This window comes from Anabrus simplex, chromosome 4 (genome assembly GCF_040414725.1).
Source record: "Anabrus simplex isolate iqAnaSimp1 chromosome 4, ASM4041472v1, whole genome shotgun sequence".
Classification (NCBI taxonomy): domain Eukaryota; kingdom Metazoa; phylum Arthropoda; class Insecta; order Orthoptera; family Tettigoniidae; genus Anabrus; species Anabrus simplex.
Genome location: NC_090268.1, coordinates 188,734,349 through 188,761,901, shown reverse-complemented (window position 1 = coordinate 188,761,901; position 27,553 = coordinate 188,734,349). Strand labels below are relative to the sequence as shown.

The window sequence follows — 27,553 nt, the reverse complement described above, 5'->3', positions numbered from 1 at the left end:
CCGTCAAAGTGGAGGAGCACAAATCCTTGAATCTGGTTCGCGAAGTCCTCCTTCACCGCGACTTTATTTTGAACACTGACGAATAGTTGATGGAAGACATGACGAACCGTGGCGTGACACACGTCCGGCGCATTATGCGCAAGTTCAACGGTGACGACGTTGCCACTGTTGCCTTCAGTGTCAATTTCAAATTGTCAGTGTTGCCAGAGAAAGTCAAGGTAACAACTTACCGTTGCGATGTGAGGCTGTACATCCCGCCTCCTATGCGATGCTATCTATGCTAGAGATTCGGATATAATGTATCTCGTTGTTCGAACCAGTCTGTGTATGGTACATGTGGAAGAGTAGCTCACGGAGCGGAGCAGCGCAAACTCCGTACAAGTACACTAACTGCTCTGGTCTTCAATCTCCTCGGAATCGGAACTGTCCGCCATATCTCAGTGAGAAGAAGATCCAGGAGATCAAGACCCAGGATGGTCTTTACTATCAGGAAACGCGCCGTAATTTTGATTTCACAAATAAACCTGCCCGTACACTCGACTACAGCTTGATAGCTCAGAGTCTCCCAGGTTCGTCTTTCACGACATCGTTACCCGTGATGATCGCTGTTCAACGAGGTTACTAGCCTCCTTAGCATGATCATCTTTTAGTTTGAGAGAAAATAGGTCCCTAATTCTGTGATAAAAATTGAACAGTTTAGCCTGTACTCTTTTAAGTTGATTAGGAAATGGATCACTTACTTCAAAGAAACTAACTACAGACGCTAGCTCGGTGGTGTTGTCCGTGATAGTGGAGAGAGCCTCATCAATTTCCTTTTCTCCCAAAATTGGGATACTAATTGGCAATTCTAGGGATTCTTTAAGTTTGGCCGTATCTGCCGCAACCGTGCCTCCAGAGTGAACTTTTCTAATTAGTAATTCATAAATTTATTCCTCCTTGCGCGACTACCCGGGATGGACTACTTCACGAGGGCCAGACATGATGATAGAAAATTTACAAATTTAGAAAATTTCTAGCGACGGTGAAAATTCTTAGAGTTCGGTGCGGATTCTATGTTTAGCTGTCAGAAAGGGCTTGCTAGAGACCTATTTAACCACGCTCTGCTACCACTAGTTACGGGGATACCCGTGGAGCAGAAAGAGGTTAAAGAAGGTGGCGGGGTGAATGGGTCTATCTACAAAATCAAGCCTACTCCAGGCAACATCAACTTACAATCACTGGCTTCTCAAGGCACAACTTACAAATTGAAAATAATTTTATACAGGGCTATTTAATACCCAACCTACGGGGCCTTCATGGAAAGAGAACAGGTTAAATAACTGGCCCAAACAACAAAATGAATGGAGGCATACACTGTGCTCCAAGATAATGAAAACTTAAAACCTACAAGGCTCTAGGCTGATGAAACAGGGGCTATTCCCAAACTACTGAGGTGACTCGCATAGAAATTACTTTAACACGTTACAGAAAAAAGCAGTTACAAAACGTCTGTGTGTTTCCAGTACCCATGGGTCTGGGCGCTGCCTGTGATTAGTACCACTATATGAGCGACCCCGTGGGTCTACGTTGCCTATGATTAGTACCCACTATGTGAGAAACACCATGGGAATACCGGCACCCGTGACTAGTACACCTAGGTGAGGAACCTCATCGGTTTGCGTTGGCTATGAGTGGCGCCATTGTGTGTGAAACACCATAGGTCTGCGTTACCTTTACGACGTACAATACTTGTGAGTAGTACCATCATGTGTGGACCACCGTGAGACTTCGCTACTTTTGATTAGTACCCCAACATGACAAATGTCATGGTTCTACTTTACTAGCGATAAGTACCATTCTGAGGGGCCTTAGACCTGGATTTTGGACCCCTTTAGACATCAAGCATCCTCGGTTCAGGATTGTGCTTTGTAAGTGGTCCATTGGTCAGTCTTTTCTTTGAGTCGGATCCACTGGTTTTTTGGTACTTTTTTTTGGGTTCATGTCCATCCATTCATTCTTCATGACATTTTTTATTTTGGTTAGTGGATGATTTTGATTTTTTGTTCTCATTTCATTTCGTACCATTAGGGGCCTATGACCTCGATGTTAGGCCCCTTTAAACAAGAAGCATCATCATCATCAATGGAGTCTGTGAGGTTTGGCTTGCTCTCGTACGCAAGGTTATGACGTTATTCCGTGCTCAATGGTCTGAAACCTATATTGCCTTACTACTCAACTAGGGGTTACCGACCTTGTTTTAGAACCTACATAGCTTTATTACTCAACTAGGGGTTACGGACCTCGTGGGAAAATGCTGAATCAGCACCCGTTGTTTTAGAAAGTACGTTGCTCATACTAATGGTTCTACTCTACTCGCGATAAGTACCATTATTGGGGGCCGATGACCTGGATTTTGGACCCTTTAGACAACAAACATCCTCGATCCAGTATTGTGCTTTAGAAGCAATGCCTTGGTCAGTAATACTATTGTTTATGATAGTTTCTCGATAGGATCCATGATTGTTTCAAGTTCATATCCTTCCATTCATTCTTCATCATCACGTATTTATTCTGGTCAGTGCATGATTTTGAACTTTTAAATTGTCATTACATTTCGTACCATTAGGGGCTGATGACCTAGATGTTAGGCCCGTTTAAACAACAAGCATCATCATCAATCATCTGCAGGGTAATGTGTCATGTTAAATTTTCTTTTGTTTTCTGCAGGCACTTGTTATCCAGCTATTCGTTCATTGACGCTAACCGGACTGGTGTATGGGGCTGGGGCCACGGTGGATACTCAGCGGCCATGGTTCTGGCCAAGGACACTGAGGGAACCTTCAAGTGTGGCATCTCGGTTGCTCCTGTAACTAGCTGGTTTGACTTTGGTAAGTTCTTTCGGCTTATTGGTTCACACCGATTAGTGGCCAATGACCTCGATGTTAGGCCCCTTTAAACAACAAGCATCATCATCATCATAGTTCACACCGAGGTCGGCAATTGACTCTGTCATCTTCAAACGGAGAGTCCGAAAATAAGTTATGGATACTGTGTGTTACTGCACATATCGCATTAACAATTATATCTGTTCCGAGGTCATCGTGGACCAGCAGAGGTGAAAGAAGGTGCTGGGTGGAATAGGTCTCAACTTACGAAATTAAAGTTAATTTAAAACTTTAACAAAGGTTATATTTTCTTTTCAAGATAAATAAATAACAGAATATAACAGGTACCAAGTAGCAGATTAACAAATTAAGAAGGTACAATTACAGTTTGTTACTGGATTTGGGCTTCGAGCCCCAGACTCACAATCCTTGAGCAATGAGCTCAACTTTACCTATGTACAAGGTTCAACAAAGGGACAGAAAACCCCAATCATGCCAAGGAACACTTGCTCCCAATTACCCAGTAAAGCCTCCTCGAGGCATACAGAAAATCCACTTTTAAGAAAGAGCAAACCCGCTCTCAAAATTCAAGCCTATTCAAAGGCCACACCAAACTCCACCTTCAATCTGCCCTCCAGGCACACAAGAACATGGGTAATAATACCCAACCTACTGAGGCCTATTCAGTAAAGAAACAGGTCAATTACATGGCCCAAAATTCAGAGTTGAATGGAGGCGTGGCTTGCACTCCTAATACACCTTTAAAACCTACTTGGCACTAGGCCGCTTACGTTAATCCCATACTACGGAGGTGACACGATAAGAAAACTTATTTACATTACGAAGGGAGGAAAAACGGAAATGAAAACGTAGTCACCTCAGAACAATATGAGTGGGAGCTCGAGAGGGTTGGGCACTCTCTATCCCAATTTATAGTTAAAGAGCCAAAATTTACCGAATGTCAATTACATTTTAAAGATAGGTTACATTAGAAAGGTTTCGAACCTGCCCCGAGGGTTAAACTGCTAAGCTAGCAAGAAATAAAGTTATTAAACGGCCATTACCTTGTGGATGAGCTGCTGCCCGAAGAAAGAGGCGCTTTCCGCCCCCTGCTACATAATCACACTAGGAAAGATGTTACTGAAGTGGCGACGAGCCATGAACCTCAGCAGTTTTATACCCCCAAGGAAGCTTCGAGACCTTTCATGAAATAAAAGAGCCACACCCCTTCCCTTTATTGGCTAGCACCAAACATTACACACCGCATGAACAAGAAACCCAGGATTGGAGGAAAATTAATTAAGAAAATTCGGGATTGGCTGCATTCAAAACTGGCGGAAACAGAGATTAATATTGCCAAAACAAAAGATGAAAGAAAGAAATTTAGCAAAGAACAAACTTGGGGATATAGAATTTCTTCAAAAACAGTTCGTTCACTTCGCACCAGGGTGCACAGTTACAGTTTTTATGTAGAGACATCTAGAAGAGAATGTCAACACTTCTTGCTACAGGGCAAACAAACATAAATCGAAATAGACACAGTTCAGAACTCTTCAAAATTTACAATAGCGACATCTTCTGAGAAACCTTAGAATTAATATGGTTGTTAAAGTTCAGGCTTTCTCTAGTAGAGGAGTTTCAATTGGCGCAATGTTTGAATTAGCGGCGTGGAGGTGTACCGCCCGGTACAATATCTAAGAAATTATGTCATTTATTTGTGTTTTTAAATCTACAATATTGTAGTATTTCATTTATAAAATGTATTTATTGATGAAATAGTGAATAGAGGGCAGAACCTCGCTTCCGGGACTGTTTCTGGCGCGAGGGACTGGCTAGGGACGAGGGAGAAGCGCGTCAGACATGCCAGGAGTAACGTGGGGACAACAGTCTCATGAAATCATGTAACTGCACAACAGTGCTAACATTTCAAGTGCAGCCAAACCATTGGCACTGTTACCGTGGTTGGTGGATTAGCAGAGGTGAAAGAAGGTGCCGGGGTGAATGGGTCTAACTACAAAGCCGAGAAATGAATTAAAATTTCATTAAAGGTTATATTTTCTAAAATGACAAAACTTAACAATTTTCACATAGAATTTCAAAAATTTAACAAATAACAAGAAGTCAACAAATACACGACAATCAGGTACGAGACCCGAAAAAGCCAAGATTCAGAACAATCTGGGCCTTACGCCTTTTGCTTTACAATTCCCTTGTGCACATAGTTCAAATATACCAAACACAAGACCTTCAAGGGCAGAAACCCCCTTTATTCAAGGAGCACTTGCTCCTAAAACAATATCAAGCCTCCTAGAGGCCCTTTTTCAACACTAGAAGAAAGCTGACACGCTCTCAGTTTTTCAAGCCTCTTCAAGGCCATACCATACTTTACACTCACTTACCCTCAAGGCACAATTTACAAAGAAACAGGGGTATCTTGTACCCAACTTACTGGGCCTTAGCAGAAAAGAACAGGATAAGTAAATGGCCCGCAACACCAAGTAGAATAGAGGCGTGTACTTGCACTCCTACATGAAACTTCTTAAAACCTAAGAGGCACTAGGCCGATGAAACAGGGGCTATTCCCAAGCTATGGAGGTGACTCGTATAAGAAAAATTTAACACATTACAGAAAGAATCCCAGTTACAAAACGTAGTCACCTCAAACCAATATGAAAGGGAGCTCGAGTGGGTAAATCACTCTCTATCCCCGAATTACAGTTACAGATATTATGAAGTTCTACCGAAAATTACATGTTTGAAAGATAGGTTACATTGCAAAGGTTTCGGACCTTTAAACTGCTGAGCTAGCAAGAAAATAAAGATGTTAAATGGCCATTACCTTACTGAAGCGCTGCTGCCTGATGAAAGAGGCGCTTCCCGCCTCCTGCTACATGTCCATACACTTGATTAGATTTTGCTGAAGTCGCCAAGAGAAAAGAAAATCAGCAGTTTTTATAGCCTCCGGGAAAGTTCGAGACCTTTCATGAATAAAACAGCCACCCCCCACACAATTTTATTGGTCGGAATAGAAGGTGCACTCAAAATCGAAGAAGAAATACACGATTGGTCAAAAATGAATTACAGAAATTCTGGATTGGCTATGTTCAAAACTGATGGAAGGAAACATAAATATTGCCAATCCACAAATGAAAGAACAAAATTTAGTAAAGAACAAACTTAGGAATACAAAATTTCTTCAAATAAAGTTCCTTCACTTCGCACCAGGGTGCATGATCATAGTTTTTCGGCAGTGACATCTATGAGAGAATGTCCAAACTTCTTGGTCAATGGAAAAGAAAACAAGTTGAAATCCACACAGTACTGACAACTTCGTAATCACAAAATTTACGGTAGTGACATCCTCTGAGGAAAAATTTATTAGGTCCAGTTTTAAGTTCAGTGTTTCTCCAGTAGAGTAGTTCCAACTGGCGGAAGATTTAAACGTGCGGCGTAGAGGTGTACCGCCCGGTACAGGCACAATAACAATTACGTCTTCAAGTGTAAAGAATATTTCTAGTGTTTTTTTGTGTCAGTGCGTACTTCATGTGTGAATGTATAATTGTATATGTACAAGCAGTACTTACAGTGCTGGTGTGTTTTTAGTTCACGTATACTGTATACATCAGTGACTTGTGTGCTCTTTATGTTTTACAAACTGTATTTTTTTAATAACATTTAAGTGGTCCTCCGAAAGTGTACTTCATTTTTTATATGTGGTTATCATATGCGACCACCTGAGGTAAGGTTAGATAGGAAATAAAACAACAGTTTCATCTCGGTCAAACACTGTATTTAACCCTTTGAACCCCAAGAGTAAAAACAATTTTAATAAATATTGTATTTGTGCTGTTCTGTACTAATAGATCACATTCAAATGTATTTTTGCCATTTTCAAAAAAATTCCCTCATAGACTTGGATTTTTGAACATGTTGCTTCAGAGCTACATTGGGGCTCGATGGTAATTCGAAGACAAAATAAACTGAAAATGTAAATATTCTACTCTACCTTATTAAGACATTACACAGTACTAGAAATATTACAATATCATAATTAAGACATTACACAGTACAAGAAACAATAAAATGTCATAATAACATATTTTAGAATACTGGATGATGGGAGAAACGTCACATTACTTTAACAACTTTCCTTTACAAGCACTATCATTCCAGTAACAAATACAGTACACTTCGTATGGAACGGAGTGAAGCAATTTTTTGCTGCAGTTAGGCACAAGTTTACATTACATTTTGCACATACTACTTGAGTGAATCCAACTGAGCAAAATTTGCATCCACCTTTACCAGAGTATCCCGGCTAGTGTTCATACCCGTCGTACCGAATGTCATCATTTGGGCGGACTGCAAATGCCTTTCAGTGGGTTTTTTGAGTGCTTCACTGGAGCGACGTTTTGTACCTTTCCCTTGCCCTGATCTCGTAAGCGCCCTTGCAATATTTGCCTGGAATTTTGCCAGCAAATATTGACATTTTGGATGTCGTTGAGCCTGATGTCTACGGTACAACAACCTATTCCATTCACAACGGCAACACTAATACACCAGTATATAATTCTATTGTACCACTCAAATCAATTCTGTACAATTCCTGAAGCATACCAGCCAAATCTACCCCTCCCATGAAAAAGTTCTACTCTTTTGTAACACTGGGGCAATCTATTTCCATGGTTATTTTTTGTGATGCGTTCCACCTCTTACATTTCTCTACTGGATCAATTGCAGCATAAGTTGATATAAAATTCACTGTTCTGTCATACCATCATATAAGTGCCACACCACTCTCCTTTTCCACACGCCAGTCGTAGCTGCCTCTTCCAGAGCGTTTCAATTCAGCTTCAGACATCAAGAGACACTTGCCCATCCTGTCATTACGTATTGCGCCCACACAGAATAATCCCCTTTCAATGCTATGGCCACGAACCTACTACGCTGGCGTAGCAGGGGGGAGAGGTGATACTCTCCCGTGACGCGTCCCAGGTGGCGGATAGGGGGATCCTAACCGGCTTGCCGGCGGACTTGAGGGAAATAAAATACCTCTCGCCGACCAAACACACTACCCCCTGCGGGTGGGGGACGCACATGTAGAATACACCCGCGGTATCCCCTGCCTGTCGTAAGAGGCGACTGACAGGGGCCCAAGGGGCTCTCAATTTGGGAGTGTGGATTGGCGACCACGGGGCCCTTAGCTGTGTCTTGGCATTGCTTCCACTTACTTGTGCCAGGCTCCTCACTTTCGTCTATCCTGTCCGACCTCCCTTGGTCAACTCTTGTTCTTTCCCGACCCCGACGGTATTAGAGCATTCGAGGCCTAGGGAGTCTTTCATTTTCGCGCCCTTCGTGGCCCTTACTTTTCTTTGTCCGTTACTTCATCTTTCGAAGTGATGGATCACTTCTTTCTTCTTCTTTTCTCTCTCTCTTTACCCTGTGTGTGGGGGATGCAGACGAATAATCCACCCACGGTATCCCCTGTCTGTCGTAAGAGGCGACTAAAAGGGGCGACCAAGGGATGATTGAATTAGAACCATGAAACTAGTTTTGATTCGTACCATCACGCGGGGAACACCAAGGGTTGCCAGTATTTGCGAGTAGTACCACTAAATTAGATACGAAATAGATTTGTGATTAGTAGCAGTAAAAGCCTGGCCTGGTGGTTTCCAGTACCCGTGCACCCATGTGAGCAACACCGCGGGTCTGGGCGTAGCCTGTGAGTTGTGCCGATATATGAGCGGCACCGTGGATCAGCGTTGCCTGTGATTGGTACCCACTATGTGAGGAACACCACGGGATGTGTGGTTAGTACACCTAGGGGCGGAATCTTTTCGGTTTGCGTTGGCTATGAGTGGCGCCATTGTGTGAGAAACACCATAGGTCTGCGTTCCCTGTACGAAGTACAATACTTGTGAGTAGTACCATCTTGTGTGGAACACCGTGAGTCTTCGCTACGTTTGATTAGTACCCCAACATGACTAATGCCATGGTTCTACTTTACTCGCGACATGTACCATACTGAGGGGCCTTACACCTGCATTTTGGACCCCTTTAGACATCAAGCATCCTCGATTCAGGATTGTGCTTTATGAGTGGTCCCTTGGTCAGTAATACATTATTTCTGATTTTTTTTGAATTGGATCCACTGTTTTTTTGTTTGCTCGTTTTTTGTTGTTGTTTTTTGTTTTTTTTTTTGGTTCATGTCCATCCATTCCTTCTTCATGACATTTTTTTTATTTTGGTCAGTGGATGCTTTTGAATTTTTTGTTGTCATTTCATTTCGTACCATTAGGGGACGATGACCTAGATGTTAGGCCCCTTTAAACAACAAGCATCATCATCATCATTAAATTAATAAAATACGTGTTTTACGTTTGTATATTTACTTCTACACTTCAAGGGATGTTTCTCGAGGGCGTTGGATCTTCCGGTGGGGACGGTGGCCTTGAGACACGACATCACAAGCGCACGTTCATAACTTTCTGGTTTAGCGTTCATTGTTTTCTGTACGCATTGTAAAATAATACAGTTGTGTATTCAATCGATAACACTTCACGCATTCTAATACATTCAGTATGGCTGTTGAATAGTTGAATATAAATGGCTCCATGTTGCCCCATTCTATCGTTCCAATTATTGGTGACGGAGCTTGCCTGTTTAGGGCAATATCCTTAGTTTTGTATGACACTCAAGTCATGGCCCGAGGATTCGCGATGAGATAGTGGCTCACGTTATGAGTCACTGGGAAGTTTTTTGTATAATGTCACATGATTAGAGATGGAAATAATTAAAGCTGTTCAGCCGACTGCTTCACTGATATGCCTCAGTTTCATACTTATGAAGGTTTATGCGAGTTAGTGGCTGCCGCACAGATATATTTCACAATGTTCGAGGTCTATCTCTATAGAGAGCTTTATGAGAAATTTGATATAGAAGGGAACCCCGTAAAAAGACCGCGTTTTACTTCTATGCAAGACCTGTCTCAAGGACATTTTGATGTGTATGTGCCTCATGAAGATGGGTCGAATACATCTATTTTTGAACGTGACAGCTCTGGTAGCATGCTAGAAAACGTCGCGCTAGATTTACCGACGCCATTAGGAAAAAACGGCTCTTACAATCTTCTATTAAACGTCAAAGAAAAACCGAGAAATTCGCAGAGCAGCTACAGATAATTACCAGCAGAATCATCCGATGGTTTACAGGGCGGCTGCAGCTAATTACCAGCAGAATCATTCGGACGTTCGCAGAACAGCTGCAGCTAATTACCAGCAGAATCATCCGGAGGTTCGCAGAACAGCTGGAGCTAATTACCAGCAAAAACATCCGGAGGTTCACAGAGCAGTCGTTCGTAGACATGAGCAGAATAATCCAGGAGGACGATCGGAAAAGCGATCTCTTCCATGTAAGACGAAAGCTTTTTCTGGGATGAAATATGACTCGGAGATAGCTTGTGAAACCGATACAGCCGTATCCTGAGGCACTATGAGTCATAAATGCGTATACTGTAACGCCCTTAAGTTTAAAGAAGAGTCGCCTGGTATGTGCTGTAGCGCTGGTAAAGTGCAGCTTCCGGCATTTTTTCCCCTTCCTGAGCCGCTCTATAGTTTGATCGTGGGTCTGCACATACATTTCATGGACCGCATTAGATTATACAATGTCTGCTTTCAAATGACTTCTTTTGGAGCAAAAATGTTATGGAAGATGGGTTTATGTCAACTTTCAAAGTGCATGGTCAAGTGTATCACTTAATTGGTAGTCTGCAACCTCTGCCTGAAAAAGACCCTCAGTTCCTAGAGATTCATTTTGTTGTAGAGGATGAGAGGGAGGCGCGCTTAAGATGTACCAACTTCCCTGATGTAAAGCAAGACCTGATAAAACAATTGCAGGAGATGTTGCACCATAATAACCCATACATAAAGGACTTAAAAACTACTCTCGGGAAAGTACCTAAAAATTTTGAAGATTTTCAAGTTGTAATACACGCTGATAGAAAACCCGCCAATGCTATTAGAGGACGATTTTATGTACCGACTGCAAACGAAGTAGCACTAGTCATAGTTGGACAACAGTTTGAAAAACGAGATACTCAAACGGCAGAACACCCCCTGTGGGTAGGGGACGCAGATGAAGAATACACCCACGGTATCCCCTGCCTGTCGTAAGAGGTGACTAACAGGGGCCCAAGGGGCTCTCAACTTGGGACTGTGGATTGGCGACCACGGGGCCCTTAGCTGAGTCCTGGCATTGCTTCCACTTACTTGTGCCAGGCTCCTCACTTTCGTCTATCCTGTCCGACCTGCCTTGGTCAACTCTTGTTCTTTTCCGACCCCGACGGTATTTGAGCATTCGAGGCCTAGGGAGTCTTTCATTTTCACGCCCTTCGTGGCCCTTGCCTTTCTTCGTCCGTTACTTCATCTTTCGAAGTGACGGATCCCTTCTTTCTTCTTCTCTCTCTCTTTACCCCCTGTGGGTGGGGGACGCAGACGAACAATCCACCCATGGTATCCCCTGCCTGTCGCGAGAGGCGACTAAAAGGGGCGACCAAGGATGATTAAATTGGAACCATGAAACTGCTTTTGATTCGTGCCATCACGCGGGGAACACCATGGGTTGCCTGTACTTGCGAGTTGTACCACTATATTCGGTACGAAATGTGTTTGTGATTAGTAGCAGCAGAGAGTTGGTTCCCCTGTGGGTTTACAGTACCCGTGAGTCGTACCCATGTGAGCAACACCGCGTAGCCTGTGAGTTGTACCACTATTTGGGCGACACCGTGGGTCTGCGTTGCCTTTGATTAGTATCCACTATGTGAGGAACTCTACGGATCCCGTGGGAACGGCATCCGTGCCTAGTACACCTAGGTGAGGAAACTCATTGGTTTGCGTTGGCTATGAGTGGCGCCATTGTGTGAGAAACATCATAGGTCTGCGTTACCTGTACGAAGTACAATACTTCTGAGTAGTACCGTCTTGTGTGGAAAACCGTGAGTTTCGCTACTTTTGATTAGTACCCCACCATGGCAAATACCATGGTTCTACTTTACTCGCGACATGTACCATTGTGTGGGGCCTTAGACATGGATTTTGCACCCCTTTAGACCTCAAGCATCATTGTGCTTTATGAGTGGTCCCTTGGTCAGTAATCAATTATGTATGATCTTTGAGTCTGATCCACTGTATTTTGTTTTTTGTTTCCTCCAGGAGTTGGTGGTTTCACTGTTGAAATCAATGGTGTGTCCCTTGATAACCGGTGGGTAGTGCCACATAACCCTGTTCTTTCACGTACTTTCGGTGCTCATATTAATGTGGAATACTGTAACTCTGTGAAATCAATCAAATATATACATAAATATGTTAATAAAGGGAGTGATCAGGCAACATTTACTCTTGAAAATGAAAAGGATGAGGTGAAATTCTATGAGAATGGTCGATACATATGCAGCTCCGAGGCTGTATGGAGAATTCTGGCTTTACCCATCCATGAAAGGTTCCCGAAAGTCTTCCAGCGTGTCTATTTTAATCCAAATGACTCCAATAACTTGATAAATAAGATTAATTATCCACCCAAAACTACACTTTTAGCATTTTTTTACTTATGCAAAACGATTTTGCATAAACACTTCGTTATGTTGAAGTTCCCACTTATTATATATAGAAAAAGAATAGATATGAGAGAAAAAACGCGGAAATAACGTCACTGGCTGGCCGGGAATAAAGAAAGACCGGGCTTTAGGCAGGGTGTACACCATCCACCCTAATAATACAGAGTGTTATTATCTTCGCCGTTTACATCATGAAGTCCGAGGCCCCACATCTTTCTTGGATTTGAAGACTGTCAATGGCACGATTCAACCCACATACCAGTCAGCATGTAAGGCTCGCGGCTTGCTTGAAGACGAAAGGCACTGGGATGCAACTAGAGAAGAAGCTGCGCTTTGTCATTTTCCATTTAGACTACGTGAACTTTTTGCAGTAATGTTGATATTTTGTCAAATGTCAGATACTTTAAATCTTTGGGAGAAATACAAGGATAGCCTTTCTGAAGACATACGGCATCGAATGGAGTCAGAATTTAAACATGGAGATGTTCGCCTAATTTTAAATGGAGCATACAAGAAAAGCTTGGTTTGTCTTGAAGATACAGTGCTATCTTTGGTAGGTCAGTGTCTACAACAGTATGGTTTACCTCAGCCATCAAGATGTGAAGCAGTCTTACAATACAGACTACCTCCGGGAGATCAGCTACGATCCAAATATTTTAGCACAGTTTGTAAGTGCTAACGAGAATTCGTTAAACGATGAACAGTCCTATGTTTATGACCAAATTTTAGGAAGCATCGAAAGAGACATACCTGTAGGTCAGACATTTTTCTTAGACGCTCCTGGGAGCACAGGTAAGACATTTGTAATAAATCTTTTATTGGCAAAAATACGAAGAGATCGTGGGATAGCCTTGGCTGTTGCTTCTTCAGGCATTGCTGCTACGCTGCTGGAAGGAGGTAAAACAGCTTACTCTGCTTTCAAACTGACCTTGAACGTGATGCAAGTAGACACACCTATGTATACTATTTCTAAACAGAGTAACATGCCGCAAGTTTTGAGAGAGTGTAAGCTAATAATTTGGGATAATACACAATGGCACACAAGGACGGATTCGAGGCTCTCAGTAGAACATTACAAGATATAAGACCACGAACCTGCTACTCTGGCGTAGCAGGGGGAGAGGTGATACTCCCAGGTGGCGGATAGGGGGGTCCTAACCGGCTTGTCGGCGGACTTGAGGGAAATAAAATACCCCTCGCGGACCAAACACACAACCCCCTGTGGGTGGGGGACGCCGACGAAGAATACACCCACGGTATCCCTTGCCTGTCGTAAGAGGCGACTAGAAGGGGCGACCAAGGGATGATTGTCTTGGAACCATGAAACTACTTGTGATTAGTACCACCACGCGGAGAGCATCATGGGTCGCCTTTACTTGCGCGTAGTACCACTATATTAGGTACCAAATAGGTTTGTGATTAGTAGCACACAGGAGCACCGTGCGGTCGGCTTTTGCAGTACCTGTGATTAGTACCACCATATGAGCAGGAACATGGGATGATAGCTACCATGGTTCTGCTTTGCCTATGATTAGTACCCACTATATGAGGAACACCACGGGATAGGGGAAGGTCCCTGTGGTTAGTACTCTTATGTGATGAACACCATAGGTTTGCGTTGCCTGTACATCGCGCCGCAAGCTGAGAAAGACATAGGTCTGTATTATATGTCGAATTTCATAACCTCTGAGTACTACAATAATGTGTGGAATACCTCAAGTCTCTGCTACTTTTGATTAGTAGCGCAATATGACAAATACCATGGTTCTACATTCCTAGCGATAAGTACCGTTATGAGGGGCCGATAACGTGGATTTTGGACCCCGTTCGGACTGCAAGCATCATCGTCTCAGTGTTATGCTATAGCAGCAGTCCCTTGGTCAGTGATCCTATTATTTTAAGTCAGTTTGTGTGAATGTAAAGCATTGCGGGTCGCATCCAATGATTGTTTTAAATTGATGTCCATCCATTCTTCGTTCTCTCGCTTTGAATTCTGGTCAGTGGAGAATTTTAGACTTTTAATTTGTCATTCCATTTCGTCTCATTTCGAACCATTAGGTTCCTATGACCTCGATGTTAGCCCCTTTAAACGACAATCATCATCATCACAAGATATAAGAGACCACGAACCTGCTACGCAGGCGTAGCAGGGGGAGGGGTGATATTCCCACGTGGCGCGTCCCAGGTGGTGGATAGGGGAGTCCTAACCGGCTGGCCGGCGGACTTGAGGGAAATAAAATACCTCTCGCGGACCAAACACACTACCCCCTGCGGGAGGGGGACGCACATGTAGAATACACACGCGGTATCCCCTGCCTGTCATATGGGACGACCTAGGCGCGGATATAGATTGCGGTTTGGACAAATGTGTTGGACCTCCTGTGGATGGAAGGGGTTGAATACATCCATAGGTAATCCCTGCCTGTCGTAGAAGGCGACTTAAAGGGCCATGTGGCCATGGTCCCCTCTTTACTTTTTATTGTTTATCAGAGGGTCAGTTGTAGACCATTTCCAAATTTTGATGTGCGCGCTGCTCGGCGATGGACCTCCTACGTGTGCGACTACGCTCATAAGCCTGTGCTAGCAACCACCCAGGAAGCCGCGGGTGGGAGTGTAATGTACCCGGGCAGTAGTATCCGCCTGACAACGCAGGTCCCCGCACAGCCGAATGCCAGAAGGACATATTATTATTAATTGTTTTTATTTATTTTTCCTATATTTAGTGCTCTGTATACGCTATGGGATACATGCTATTGTGGGTGACTGGATGAAGGGAATCCTAGTACTCATTGCTTCAGTCATCCCGTATTAGGCATCGTCCAACATCGGACCCCGGGCAGTACCTGCTACGACCAGGTGGGTATTGCCTTGGCTTCTTGGTTCGGCTACAGAGACCCCTGATCGGAGTGGGTGGCATTCGGGGAGGATGGATTTCGGGAATGGCGTCGAAACAACTTCCGCCTGCTACCACGGATAGTTCGCTACCCAAGTCTTTAACGTTTTATTCCCTAAGGGGGGGCAACCCCTTGGGAACAAGCGCAGCGAATTAGTCTGGGTTCCAGCTTCCCTAGGTTCCTGGTTGCTACCAGGACCGATGGGCAGGATTTCAAGCTGGTTAAGTCGATACTTTTCAGTCGGCATATCGAAGGTGTATACGGTGAACTTGCGGACCTTAAGAAAATGCAAATTCCGGTTTGCTTCTGAAGACGAGCACTGCGCTCCAAGCAGATAGGTTGCTTATGTGCGACCACTTTGGCGACATCCCTGTCAAAGTGGAGGAGCACAAAAGCTTGAATCTGGTTCGTGGAGTTAAATTCCACCGTGACCTTATTCTGAACACCGACGATGAATTGATGGAAGACATGAAGCACCGTGGCGTGACACACGTCCGGCGCATTACGCGCAAAGTCAACGGTGAAGACGTTGCCACGGGTGCGTTTATAGTCTCCTTCAAATTGTCGGTGTTGCCAGACAAAGTCAAGGTAACAACCTATCGTTGCGATGTGAGGTCGTACATCCCACCTCCTATGCGGTGCTATCAATGCCAGAGATTCGGACACATGGTATCTCGTTGTTCGAATCAGTCAGTGTGGGGTACATGTGGGAAAGTAGCTCACGGCGCGGAGGAGTGCACACCTCCGTACAAGTGCACTAACTGCTCTGGTCTTCATTCTCCTCGGAATCGGAACTGTCAGACCTATCTGAGTGAGAAGAAAATCCAGGAGATCAAGACCCTGGATGGTCTTTCCTACCAGGAAGCGCGCCGTAAGTTTAATTCTCTGAATGCACCGGCCAAGACACTAGACTTCAGCTTGACATAGAGAAGGCCTACGACACCACATGGTGGTATGGTATCCTTTCAGTCCTGCATCAGTGGAGATTCCGAGGTAACTTGCTGGCATTTATTGCGAATTTTTTGTCCCTCAGTCTATTCCGTGTCCGAGTAGGGAGGACATACTCGCAATACTACGTTCAAGAAAACGGTGTCCCATAGGGATCGATCCTTAATGTCACTCTGTTCGCGATTGCCATAAACGGTATTGTTGCTGCTGCTGGTTCAGCAGTAATACCGTCGCTATATGTGGACGATTTTGCACTGCACTATAGCTCGTGCAGTATGGCAGTCGCAGAGCGACAATTACAGCAAGCTATTAGGAGGGTGGAACAGTGGACCTTACAACATGGCTATCGGTTTTCTGCCGCAAAGACCTCTGTTGTCCACTTTTGTCGTCAACGTACTCTTCATCCCCATCCTGAGCTTAATTTAGGAAACGTCCTTCTTCCAGTTGTTGACACTTACCGATTTCTTGGGCTCCTTTTCGATGGTAAATTATCGTGGGAGCCATACGTGCGGCTGCTAAATGTGCAATGCACCAAGAAGCTAAATCTCTTGACGTTTCTTAGCAGCACTAATTGGGGAGCAGATCGCACGATGCTCCTATGATTCTATAGGGCACATATTTTATCTCGGTTAGACTACGGCAGTGCAGCATATGGCTCAGCTAAACCAAGTGTCCTCTCAAAGCTGAACAGCATCCACCACAGCGGGGTTCGGTTGTCGACGGGAGCCTTTCGTACAAGCCCTGTAGCTAGCCTGGTCGCTGAGTATGGTGTGCCGCCTTTATCCCTGAGGCGCCAGCAAATGCTTCTTTGCTATGCTACTAATTTGTGACAGATGCCGCTTCATCCAAGCTATCCTTGCGTTTTCAACAATGGCAACCGTTTGCTGTACGTTGCTTGCCCCCGAGCAACGCGGCCGGTTGGGATTCGCTTGGATAGCAGTTACAGCTTGTTTGATGTACCTTCAGTTCCTTGCCTTGTCAGACAACCAAGGGGGGTACCACCGTGGGTCGTACGACGACCTGAAATAATCCTGGATCTGCACACTTCCCTGAAGGAAAACACGATTTATCGGAGGCTCTTCCCGTCCGTTGTTGGCCGCTATCCAGGTTCGGTCGTCGTCTACACGGATGGTTCAAGGACAGATACGAAGGTGTGCTGTGCGTTCGTTGTCGACAATGATAGGTTCATTTTCGCTCTCCCGTAAACCTGTAGTGTGTACACAGCAGAGCTTTGTGCTATCTGTGGAGCTCTGCGGTACGCACTGTACAATGAGCGCCGACACTTTCTTGTGTGTACTGACTCCTTAAGTTCGCTCCAGTCTATTGATACCTGTTTCCCTCGGCACCCTCTGGTGCAGCGGACCCAGGACCTGCTGGCCGGGTGTTCGGATGCCGGCACCAGAATTACGTTTGTGTGGCTTCCCAGCCACATGGGCATAGAAGGAAACGAGTTAGTAGATCGGGCTGCCAGGGAGGCAGTTACACTGCCCCCGTTGCCTTTCAAGGTTCCAGCAAGTGATATTCGCTCCCAGCTGAGACATCTGGTTATGTCCCATTAGGAGATGGAGTGGCAGGCCACTCCACTTCCCAATAAGCTGAGAGCGATAAAAGGAACAGCGACGGTATGGAGGACTTCCCTTCGGGCTTCGCGGAGGGAAGCCGTGGTATTATGTCGTTTTCGGATCGGCCACGGTATCTTGACTCACTGGCATCCTTTGAAAGGAGAACCCTCTCCGGTGTGTACCTGTAGCGACCATCTTACCGTGGTGCACATCCTTACGGAGTGTGTGGATCTGGTCGATCTGCGGCGTAGTCTTAACCTTCCGAGTTCAATCTCCCTTATCTTGCGTGATGACGAGCAGTCAGTAGACCTCGTCATCCGCTATATGAGGGATAGTGGTCTGTTTTATCGTGTGTGATGACGTCCTTTGTCCTAGTGTTTTTGTGTCAATTGCGCTTTTATCCCATTGACTTCATTTTAGTTCGTGTTGCGTATTTAAATGTGTTATTTTAATGTCTAACGTAAATCATGTGTATATATCTGTACTACCAGGTAATGCCTTTTTCGCTTGTTTCCTGTATTTTCTCTTATTTTATTAAAGAATAAGGCACTGCGTATTAGATCCACTGATTTTTTTAAATCTCACCCTCATTTTTCTTCGTCACCATTTTTTAACTCTAGTCAGTGGATACGTTTTAAAATTTTAACTTCATATCTCATGTCGTTCATCTTGTTCCATTAGGGGCCTATGACCTTCGATGTTAGGCCCCTTAAAACAACAAGCATCATCATCATCAAAATATAAGAGAAAGCAATAACTTGATGGGAGAGGTTAGCGTGCTGTTAGCTGGAGATTTTCGTCAAACGTTACCCGTCATACCTAGGGGTGCACGGCCAGACGAAGTCAAATCGTGCCTAAAGGCTTCATATTTGTGGCAACATATCCAGAAACTTACACTTCATAGAAATATGAGAGTCCATTTAAGAAATTATACATCTGCTGGGCTTTTCGCTGAGATGTTACTGAAAATAGACGGTAGAAATTGCCCTTCAGTGGAAGGTGAAGTCACCATCCCCTCAGATCTGGGTACAGTGGTTACCTTACTACCAGAGCTAATTTCTAGAATACATCCTGCTATAATTAACATCAAGGAGAAGCCCATACAATGGTTGTACGAGCGTGCCATCTTAACTCCGAAGAACGATAAAGCAGCACTTTTAAATTATATCGTTGGTATTAAGTAACATCAGGTTTGAAAACATAATCCCTCAGGGTGTTAAATGGGGCTTAATATCTTTAAACTATATATTTATTCCTCCAAAAATGTTTAATGTACGAAGATAATATTGAAAATGGCGGTATATATTTTAAATCCCACGTGTGATATAGGAGATTTTTTAAAACATTCCACCCCTAATGGGTAAACGAAATTGTTCATTCCTCTAAATCGTTTGACCTACGAAGTTGTAATTTTACACGAAGGTTGTTTTTATGTTCTAAGAGTCAATTATCGTATACTTCAAAACATTTCTTCCCTAAGTGGTTTAGATAGGGACTGACTCTAAAATGGCACAATATTCATTCTTCCGAAACTGTTTCACGTACGTTATCTCAGTTGTATATGGAGGTTGGTCTTCTATGTGCTAGATGTTATTAAAAAAAACATTCTACGCCTCTAATAGTGTTCGACGTACAAATCACAATTTCGCAGGTTGATCACTTCGGCATCCTAGATTTTAACAAACATAGGGTTTGAATCATTCCTATTCTATGGTATTAACGTTATTTTTACATCCGAAATCAAATAATCATTCCTCCAAAACCATTTGATGTACAAACTGAGTATATATTTTATGGGTCCAGCCGACAGTGAACTTCCCAAAATGTTAAACATTCAATTATAAATTTCAATATAATACCGTAGCGAAGCACGGGTATCTTGCTAGTATATATATTGCACCCTTCTCACCTGGCTACTCAGCCGGAGAACGAGAGTCTCAGTCGTAGACCGTTCGTTTTCTGGCTTTGCAGAATTTTTTAGGGCGGGAATAGAAATAAGGACTAGCGACAATAAAATCAACACTATCAAATATTACGCTTTAACATTTATTATAAATCAGCACTCTTAAACAACAATTTAAATCGGACAAAATCTTGGAATGTAAACATCTTCTCTGCCAATTCGTTCGGTACAACGTAAATATTCTTCCCATAATTTTGGTAACATAATTTATGGAAATACACAGACGAGGATTGGCCTACATCTGACATAATAAAATAATAAACGGATTTTTATGAGAAGAACTCTCTCTAATATTAACATGATTATTTACAAATTAAATTTTTAATAAATATTTTCTGATTCATTTATCGTCATCGATTAAATTATATCCCTTCCTGTTTAACGTGTAAAATTAACATTGAAAATGGAAAAAAATCAAAGTTTCTGTCGAAATATTATTCAACATGTCTTCCTCAGATTTAATGTTACAAAATGAAAAAAGTTCCATAATTATCACTTCAAAAATTTCCATAATAATTACTCAAATTAACGCAATATCCTTCTTCAGTATTACACACATTGAAAATTGTTTGTGACTCGTGTCCACGGACATAACACTTGCTTATTCATTTTTATCTAAGACATTAAACCCGTCTCTATCTAATTTCGGAATAAAATCCATTAAAGATTTACTTCTCAACAAATGGGAGCAACACGAACAACGATATTTTCAATCAGTACTCACGCAACGAACACGTGATCGAGTCAAATTGTAATCACAAGAAATATCACAATCCACAGAAATATAACTAATCACACACACAGCATTCACACTGGGGTACACGGTAACAGTTTACAATGATTTCTAGTCCATGAGTATTACATTTTAATTTTAATCTAAGTCTTAGAAAATTTTTGATGACGGTATCGGGTAAAGAAATACCATTTGCATCAACTAGGAGTGTGATGATGTCAGGATTATCACTTAAATAAAGAAGATAGGTTCAACAACGATGCTCGTGAGAATGTCAGCGATAGGTATCATCGGAGAAAATTATCGCTACAGAAACGCACATAACGCAGGTCAAATATAAACGTACCCGTTTATGGTTCATGAGTCACGACATTATTATTACTTAAAATCAGTGGCTATCGACTAACACGTGCTCCACCTGACGAAATTATGTTCAACAACACATATTCTTCACATGAAACTCAATAAATGGATTCACAAGTCAAACACATAATCACTGATCCATTCCCAAGTCCATAAATGCAATAAAAAATCCGTCAAGATTTGGCCATCTTCCAGGCTCACATTTATCCTACTAGAGCACATATTAATATTTCACACACAAGAAGAAACAATATTTACACTCATGACCCTTAATTTAATATTTAACCCGTGGTGGAATTTATTATTATTATTATTATTATTATTATTATTATTATTATTACCGTGTTTTGGTGGATCAGCAGAGGTGAAAGAAGGTGCGGGCTGGAATGGGTCCAACTACAAGTCCGAAAGATGCATTAAAATTTCAATAAAGGTTATATTTTCAAAACTTAACAATGGTGACAGAATTTTTGAGCATATAACAAATAACAACCAGTTAAATCAGGTACACAATCAAGAAGTCCAAGATTAGAGAACAACTTAATGATCTGGGTTTCAAGCCCCACCGTATACAACTCTGAGCTCTCAGCTCACAATCACCAAATACCAAAGGGCAGAAAACCCTTAATTACCTGGAGCTCTTGCTCCCACTTAATAATACCAGAAAGAGCGGACCTGCTCTCAATTTTACAAGCCTATCAAAGGCCACAACAAACTTCACTACTAACTGCCCTCAAGGCACACAAAGAAACAGGGGTATTTAATACCCAACCTACAGGGCCTTCGCATGAAGAAAACAAGACATCAGGTTAAGTTACTAGCCCAAAATACAGCAAGGACTGGAGGCGTGAACTTGCACTCCTAAATATATATTTTTAAACCTAAGAGGCTCTAGGCCGATGCACAGGGGCTAATCCCAAGCTAGGAAGGTGACCCGTATGAGAAAACTTTAATACAGTAAAGAAGAGAAGAACAGTTATGAAAACGTACCTAGTCACCTCCATTTCAAAATGAAAGGGAGCTCGACAGGGTAAAGCACTCTCTATCCCGACTTAAAGTTCAAGAAAACAGAAGTTTAGCAAGCAAAAGGGTTTACATGTTTAGTAGTTTACGTATTAAAGGTTTCGAACCCTCCCCGAGAGTTACACTGCTGAGCTAGCAAGAAATAAAGATGTTAAAAGGCCATTACCTTGTAGAAGAGCCGCTGCTTGAAGAAAGAGGCGCTTCCCGCCCCCTGCTACATATCCACACACAGAGTTAGATGTTATACGAGTGACCCCGAGACAAGAAAATCAGCAGTTTTTATACCCTCGTGGAAAATTCGAGACCTTTCAAGAATGAGTAGACACACCCCCTCAATTTTTATTGGGTAGCTAAAAATTACACATCAATATCGAAGAAGAAAGACACTATTGGTCAAAAATTAATTAAAGAAATTCGTGATTGGCTGAGTTCAAAACTGGCGGACAGAAAGATTAATATTGCCAACCCAAAAAATAAAAGAACAAAATTTAGTAAAGACAAAACTTAAGAATACAAAATGTCTTCAAGAGAGTTAATTCCATTGCGCGAGGGTGTATTACCATAGTTTTTTTGGTAGAGACATCTGTTAGAGAATGTTCACACTTCTTGATCAATGAAAAACAAAAGCAAATCAAAAACACCCAGTGACCTCTTCTGATAACTAGTAGAGTTAGTTCAGTGGTTAAAGTTCCGGGTTTCTCCAGTAGAGAAGTTTTCAATTGGCGCAAGATTTGAACTTGCGTCGCGTAGAGGTGTACCGCCCGGTACAATTATTATTATTATTAAATGTGCGAGATCACAAATCCGCGTAAGCTAAGGTGCGATAAATTACCAGATGACACTAACACGCCTGAAATCCACATAGAGAAAAATAATAATGTATAGGGAAAATTCGACATGATAAACGTGCCGACAATCTGTCCCACATGACTTCAAAAAATAAGTTATAAATTATTTCAAAATTAAATTATTATTATCGGCGAGGACAATGATTTTTAAATCACTCCTTTACTATTGAATGGGACGGCTAGAATAAATGTAGAAGACACTCACACATCACTAGCTATCTAATAGGAACCAATAATCATTCACACTCAATTAACAACTACCTCACACCAAGGAAAGAAGAAAGAAAATATCAAACTACAGCAAGACTAGAAGAAAATTATGTCAAATGAATAAGGAAGCATTATCTCTACAAAGATGAACAGATAAATATTATAAAATTGTACTTAAATGATTGATGAGGCTGGATTTCTGCCGATGACGCGGAACATATAGTAGGTCATCCACCAGCGGTCGTCATCTCCTCCATGTCGGAGATTGCCTTACATTTTAGTACACCATTGTAGCTGCGGTTATTAACATGGAATAGTAGTAGGCTTCCTCTTCCTGATGTAGTGACATCTTGAATTATCTCGATCAGCACGCAGTAGTTCCTCTTCCCTCTTCACAAGTAGTAGGAGCTGAAACTGACAAATAAGTTTTAAGATGTGCCCTGTACACACACACACACGATGAATTATATTGCTGAATTATACGTAACTTCGTCCTAAAATCTGCTAATCTCGTAGATCTAGGGTGGGCAATGAATCTGTTCTGCCGAGTGAACGAACACAAGAGTGTCTGCGACGTAAACGTCAGCGTAGAATTCCCAAGACAATCATCCAAGAAAGAGTCAAAATCAAGGGAGAGGTTTCTTCTGGAAACACCGGTATTTACTCATTTTAAGATGAGGGTGTGTCGCCGTAGTAGTCCGTGATTGGTCAGTGACTTGCACCTGATAGGCTGTTACATTTCATTAGATTACTGTCAGGTGTGACGTGGCCTTGCTCGTTATCGATCGGACGACCTTGGCTTCTCCCAGTGGGTCACGTGAGGACAGCTGGCAGCCTGACACAAAAAAATCCATAGCTCCCCCTCTCGCTTGGAAAATCCGGTTTCGTGCCAGAGTACTACTCTCTGTAACACGGAGTTGGGATATTTCCGCCCGTGCTAATAAAATGATAATCTTACACTCGTAGATATTACAAATACTTCTTATATGCCAAATATATATACTTCCAGACAATGCCTTATTCCAATATCAGCTCTATTTTCTATACTTTTTGTTCCGGGGTATCCGTGGAACGCAGAGGTGAAAAGAAGGTGCCGGGGTGAATGGGTCTAACTACAATGTCAAGAATTGAATTAAAACTTTAACAAAGGTTATATGTTTTCATTATAAAAAAACAAACTTAACAAATTTTCACAAGGGTAAAGTAACAATCAGGTACAATGCCAAACTAGAAAGTAGATTAGGAAAATCCAAGATTCAGAACCTTAACATTTTGGGCTTTAAGCCCCTAGTTTTACATTATTACAAATGGAAGATTTATTTGGTTAAGGGCAGAAATCCCCTAATTCATGAATCAATTGCTCCCAAAATCGAATATCCAGCCTTCCAGAGGCACTCTTTACAATTACAAAATTTTAGAAAAGAGCTAACAGGCTCTCAGTTTCTTCTAGCCTATTCAATGCAACACCAAAAATCTTACACTCTTTGGCCTGCCATGGCCCAGCTTACAAATTGAAACAGGGGTATCTCGTACCCAACCTATAGGGCCTTTGCGGAAAGAACAGGTTAAGTAAATGGCCCGAAACACAAACTGAATGGAGGCGTACGGCGCTCCAAGATAGAGAAAACTTAAAACCTAAAGGGCTCTAGGCCGGTGAAACAGGGGCTATTCCCAAACTACTGAGGTGACTCGTATACAAATTAATTTACCACATTACAGAATGAAAAAAAGTTATAAACGTAGTCACCTCAAACCAAGATGAAGGGGAGCTCGAGAGGGTAAATCAGTCTCTATCCCCTGTTTACAGTTAAAGATTTTGTGAAGGTTTTTACATTATCAAACGAAAAATGACATTTTAGAAAGTTAGGTTACATAGTTAAAGATTCGGACATTTCCCTCGGGTTAACCTGCGGAAGTAGCAAGAAAGAAAGAAGTTATGTGGCCATTACCTTGTAGATGTTCTGCTGACCGATGAAAGAGGCCGCTCGCCTCTTGCTTTGACACAACCACTCAGTAAGATGACGATCAATTGGCCAAGAGACGTGAAAAGCCGCAGTTTATAAACCCTCATGGAAAGTTCGAGATCTTTCACGAATAAATCAGCCACACCCTCTCAATTTTATTGGTCAATTTCAAAGTTACACTCAAAATCGAAGAAGAAGCCTGTGATAGGTTGAAATTTAATTACAGAAATTATTGATTGGATAGATTCAAAACTGGCGGAAATAAAAGGAAGAATTGCCAACCCAAAAATAAATGAACATCATTCAGTTACAAAAACCTAGAAATACAAAACTTCTTTGAATTATAACTTCTTACAACTCGCACCAGGGTGCGTGATCATAGTTTTTAGTCGTGTCATCTGTGGAAGAATGTCCAATCTTCTTGATGAATGGCAAACAAAACAAGGAGAAATTCACTCAGTTTAGGCAACTGCACAATAACAAAATTACATAATATTTCGGTGGTGAAATCTTCTGAGTAAAGTTCTAAGTTGGTGTAGTTTCAGTTTCACTGTTCTACCAATAGAGGAGTTCATTTAGGCAGTAGGTTTAAATGCGCGGCGTTGAGGTTTACCTCCCGGTACACTTTTATTAGAAAATAAGGCATTGCGAATTAGATCCATTGATTGTTTTAATCTCATAATCATTTTTCATTACCATTTATTTTAAACTCTAGTCACTGGGTACATTTTTATATTTTACTTTTCATCTCATGTCGTCCATTTCGTAATATTAGGGGCCGATGACCTTAGATGTTAGGCCCCTTTAAACTACAAGCATCAAGAAAGTCTGTATTTAGGACACAAACCTCAGACTACGTCATCACACGGCTTTGAGAAATTTCAGACTATACTCGACACAACGATATTGTATTAACGGGCGTCCGGTGGCGTGGCTACTTTTGTTCGCTCTGATATTTATAGCGAAGAGGTTTGTCTAAGGACCCCACAGGAAGCAACTGAGGTGCGAGTACTGGTGCCTGTCATAGATACAGTGTATAATGTTTTTTTTTTTTTTTTTTTTTTTCACCAGGCCAGCCTCTTAACATAAATGATGTCAGTGAACTCATAGATCAGCTTCCAACTCCCTTCCTCTTATTGGGCTATTTTAACGCCCTTCAGATCGTATGGGGTTCTGTAACTTTTTGCCTCAGGGGAAAAGTTCCAAACAGTAGTAACAGAGCTGGATTTATGTATTTTTATCAGAGGTGAACCAGCACATTTCAGTGTACGTTACGGCACATACTCTCGAACAGACGTCAGTCTATGCAGCCGAACATTCGTCCCGCGTTTTCGGTGGAATACACACGATTATCTCTGTGACAGTGACCTTTTTTCCATTATTCTTACTTTGTGGAGACAAAAAAAAGCCGTCGAAGCTCCTTCTCGATGGATACTTAAACAAGCTGATTTGCCAAAGATCACATCTCTAGCTTTCTATAACAACGGGACAAGGCGAGCGGAGACGGCGAAATAATTTACATAACACAGGTAATTTTTGCTGCTGCTGAGGAGTCCATTGCATCCTTCTCTGGGACTCCTCACCGAAAACTCGTTCCTTAGTGGAACGAAGAAATTTCAGCAGTTATCGAAGACCGCCTCCGCGCTCATAAACGTTATTTCAGGCAGCCTAGTGTGGTCAACTTGGTAACATTTCAAAAACTCCGCACTAAAACGAGAGTTCTTATTCGCCAAAGTAAGTAAGATTCGTGGGAAGATGTGTGTTGTCTATGACGTCACATACTCGATCATCTCAAGTGTGGACTAAACTTCGACGTATTCCGGGTATCCTAGGATCATCTGCTGTACCGGGAATTTCCATTACAGGCAGTGTCGTCACAGAACCACTCTCGATCGCTAACCATCTAGCCAGTCATTTCGTGGATGTATCTGGCTCCGGGAATTACCATCGTGATTTCCTTGCTCTGAAGCGGGAGACAGAACGTCATCACCTTAGTTTTGCCACTCAAACTCCAGAGGACTACAACCTGCCCTTTACGGAGTGGGAACTCCGCAGCGCCTTAGCGCTTTGCAAGGACACGTCTCTTGGACCAGACAATATCCATCACCAGATGTTGAAACACCTTAGTGAGGATAGTCTACTATATCTCCTTCGTGTGTTCAACCGAATGTGGATAGAGCGTGATTTTCCATCTCAGTGGCGAGAGGGCATAGTCATTCCTGTCCTCAAGCCTGACAAGATCCAGAGTATGCGGGTAGTTACAGACCGATTTGTCTTACAAACTGCCTGTGTAAGCTATTTGAGAGGATGGTAAATCGCCGACTTGTGTGGTATCTGGAGAAACAAGGACTCTTGTCAGAGTACCAATGTGGTTTTCGAGCCGCTCGATCCACCACTGACCACTTGGTACGCCTGGAGAGCTCTATCCAGGATGCGTTTCTCCGCAAACAGCACTTGGTAGCTGTTTTCTTTGACTTGGAGAAGGCCTATGACACCAAAATACGATATGTTATCCTTTAAGTCCTGCATCAATGGAGATTCCGAGGTCACTTGCCGGTATTTATTGCGAAT

General features: G+C 42.5%; 1 protein-coding gene across 1 annotated transcript in view; it reads left to right on the top strand.

Moving 5' to 3' along the window:
• LOC136872222 (venom dipeptidyl peptidase 4) overlaps nt 1–27,553 on the top strand; it is a 226,349-nt gene that overhangs the window by 159,949 nt on the left and 38,847 nt on the right. The window contains exon 12 of the mRNA XM_067146050.2: nt 2,707–2,867. Within this exon, the coding sequence (XP_067002151.2) occupies nt 2,707–2,867 (161 nt within the window). The remainder of the gene's footprint in view (nt 1–2,706; nt 2,868–27,553) is intronic.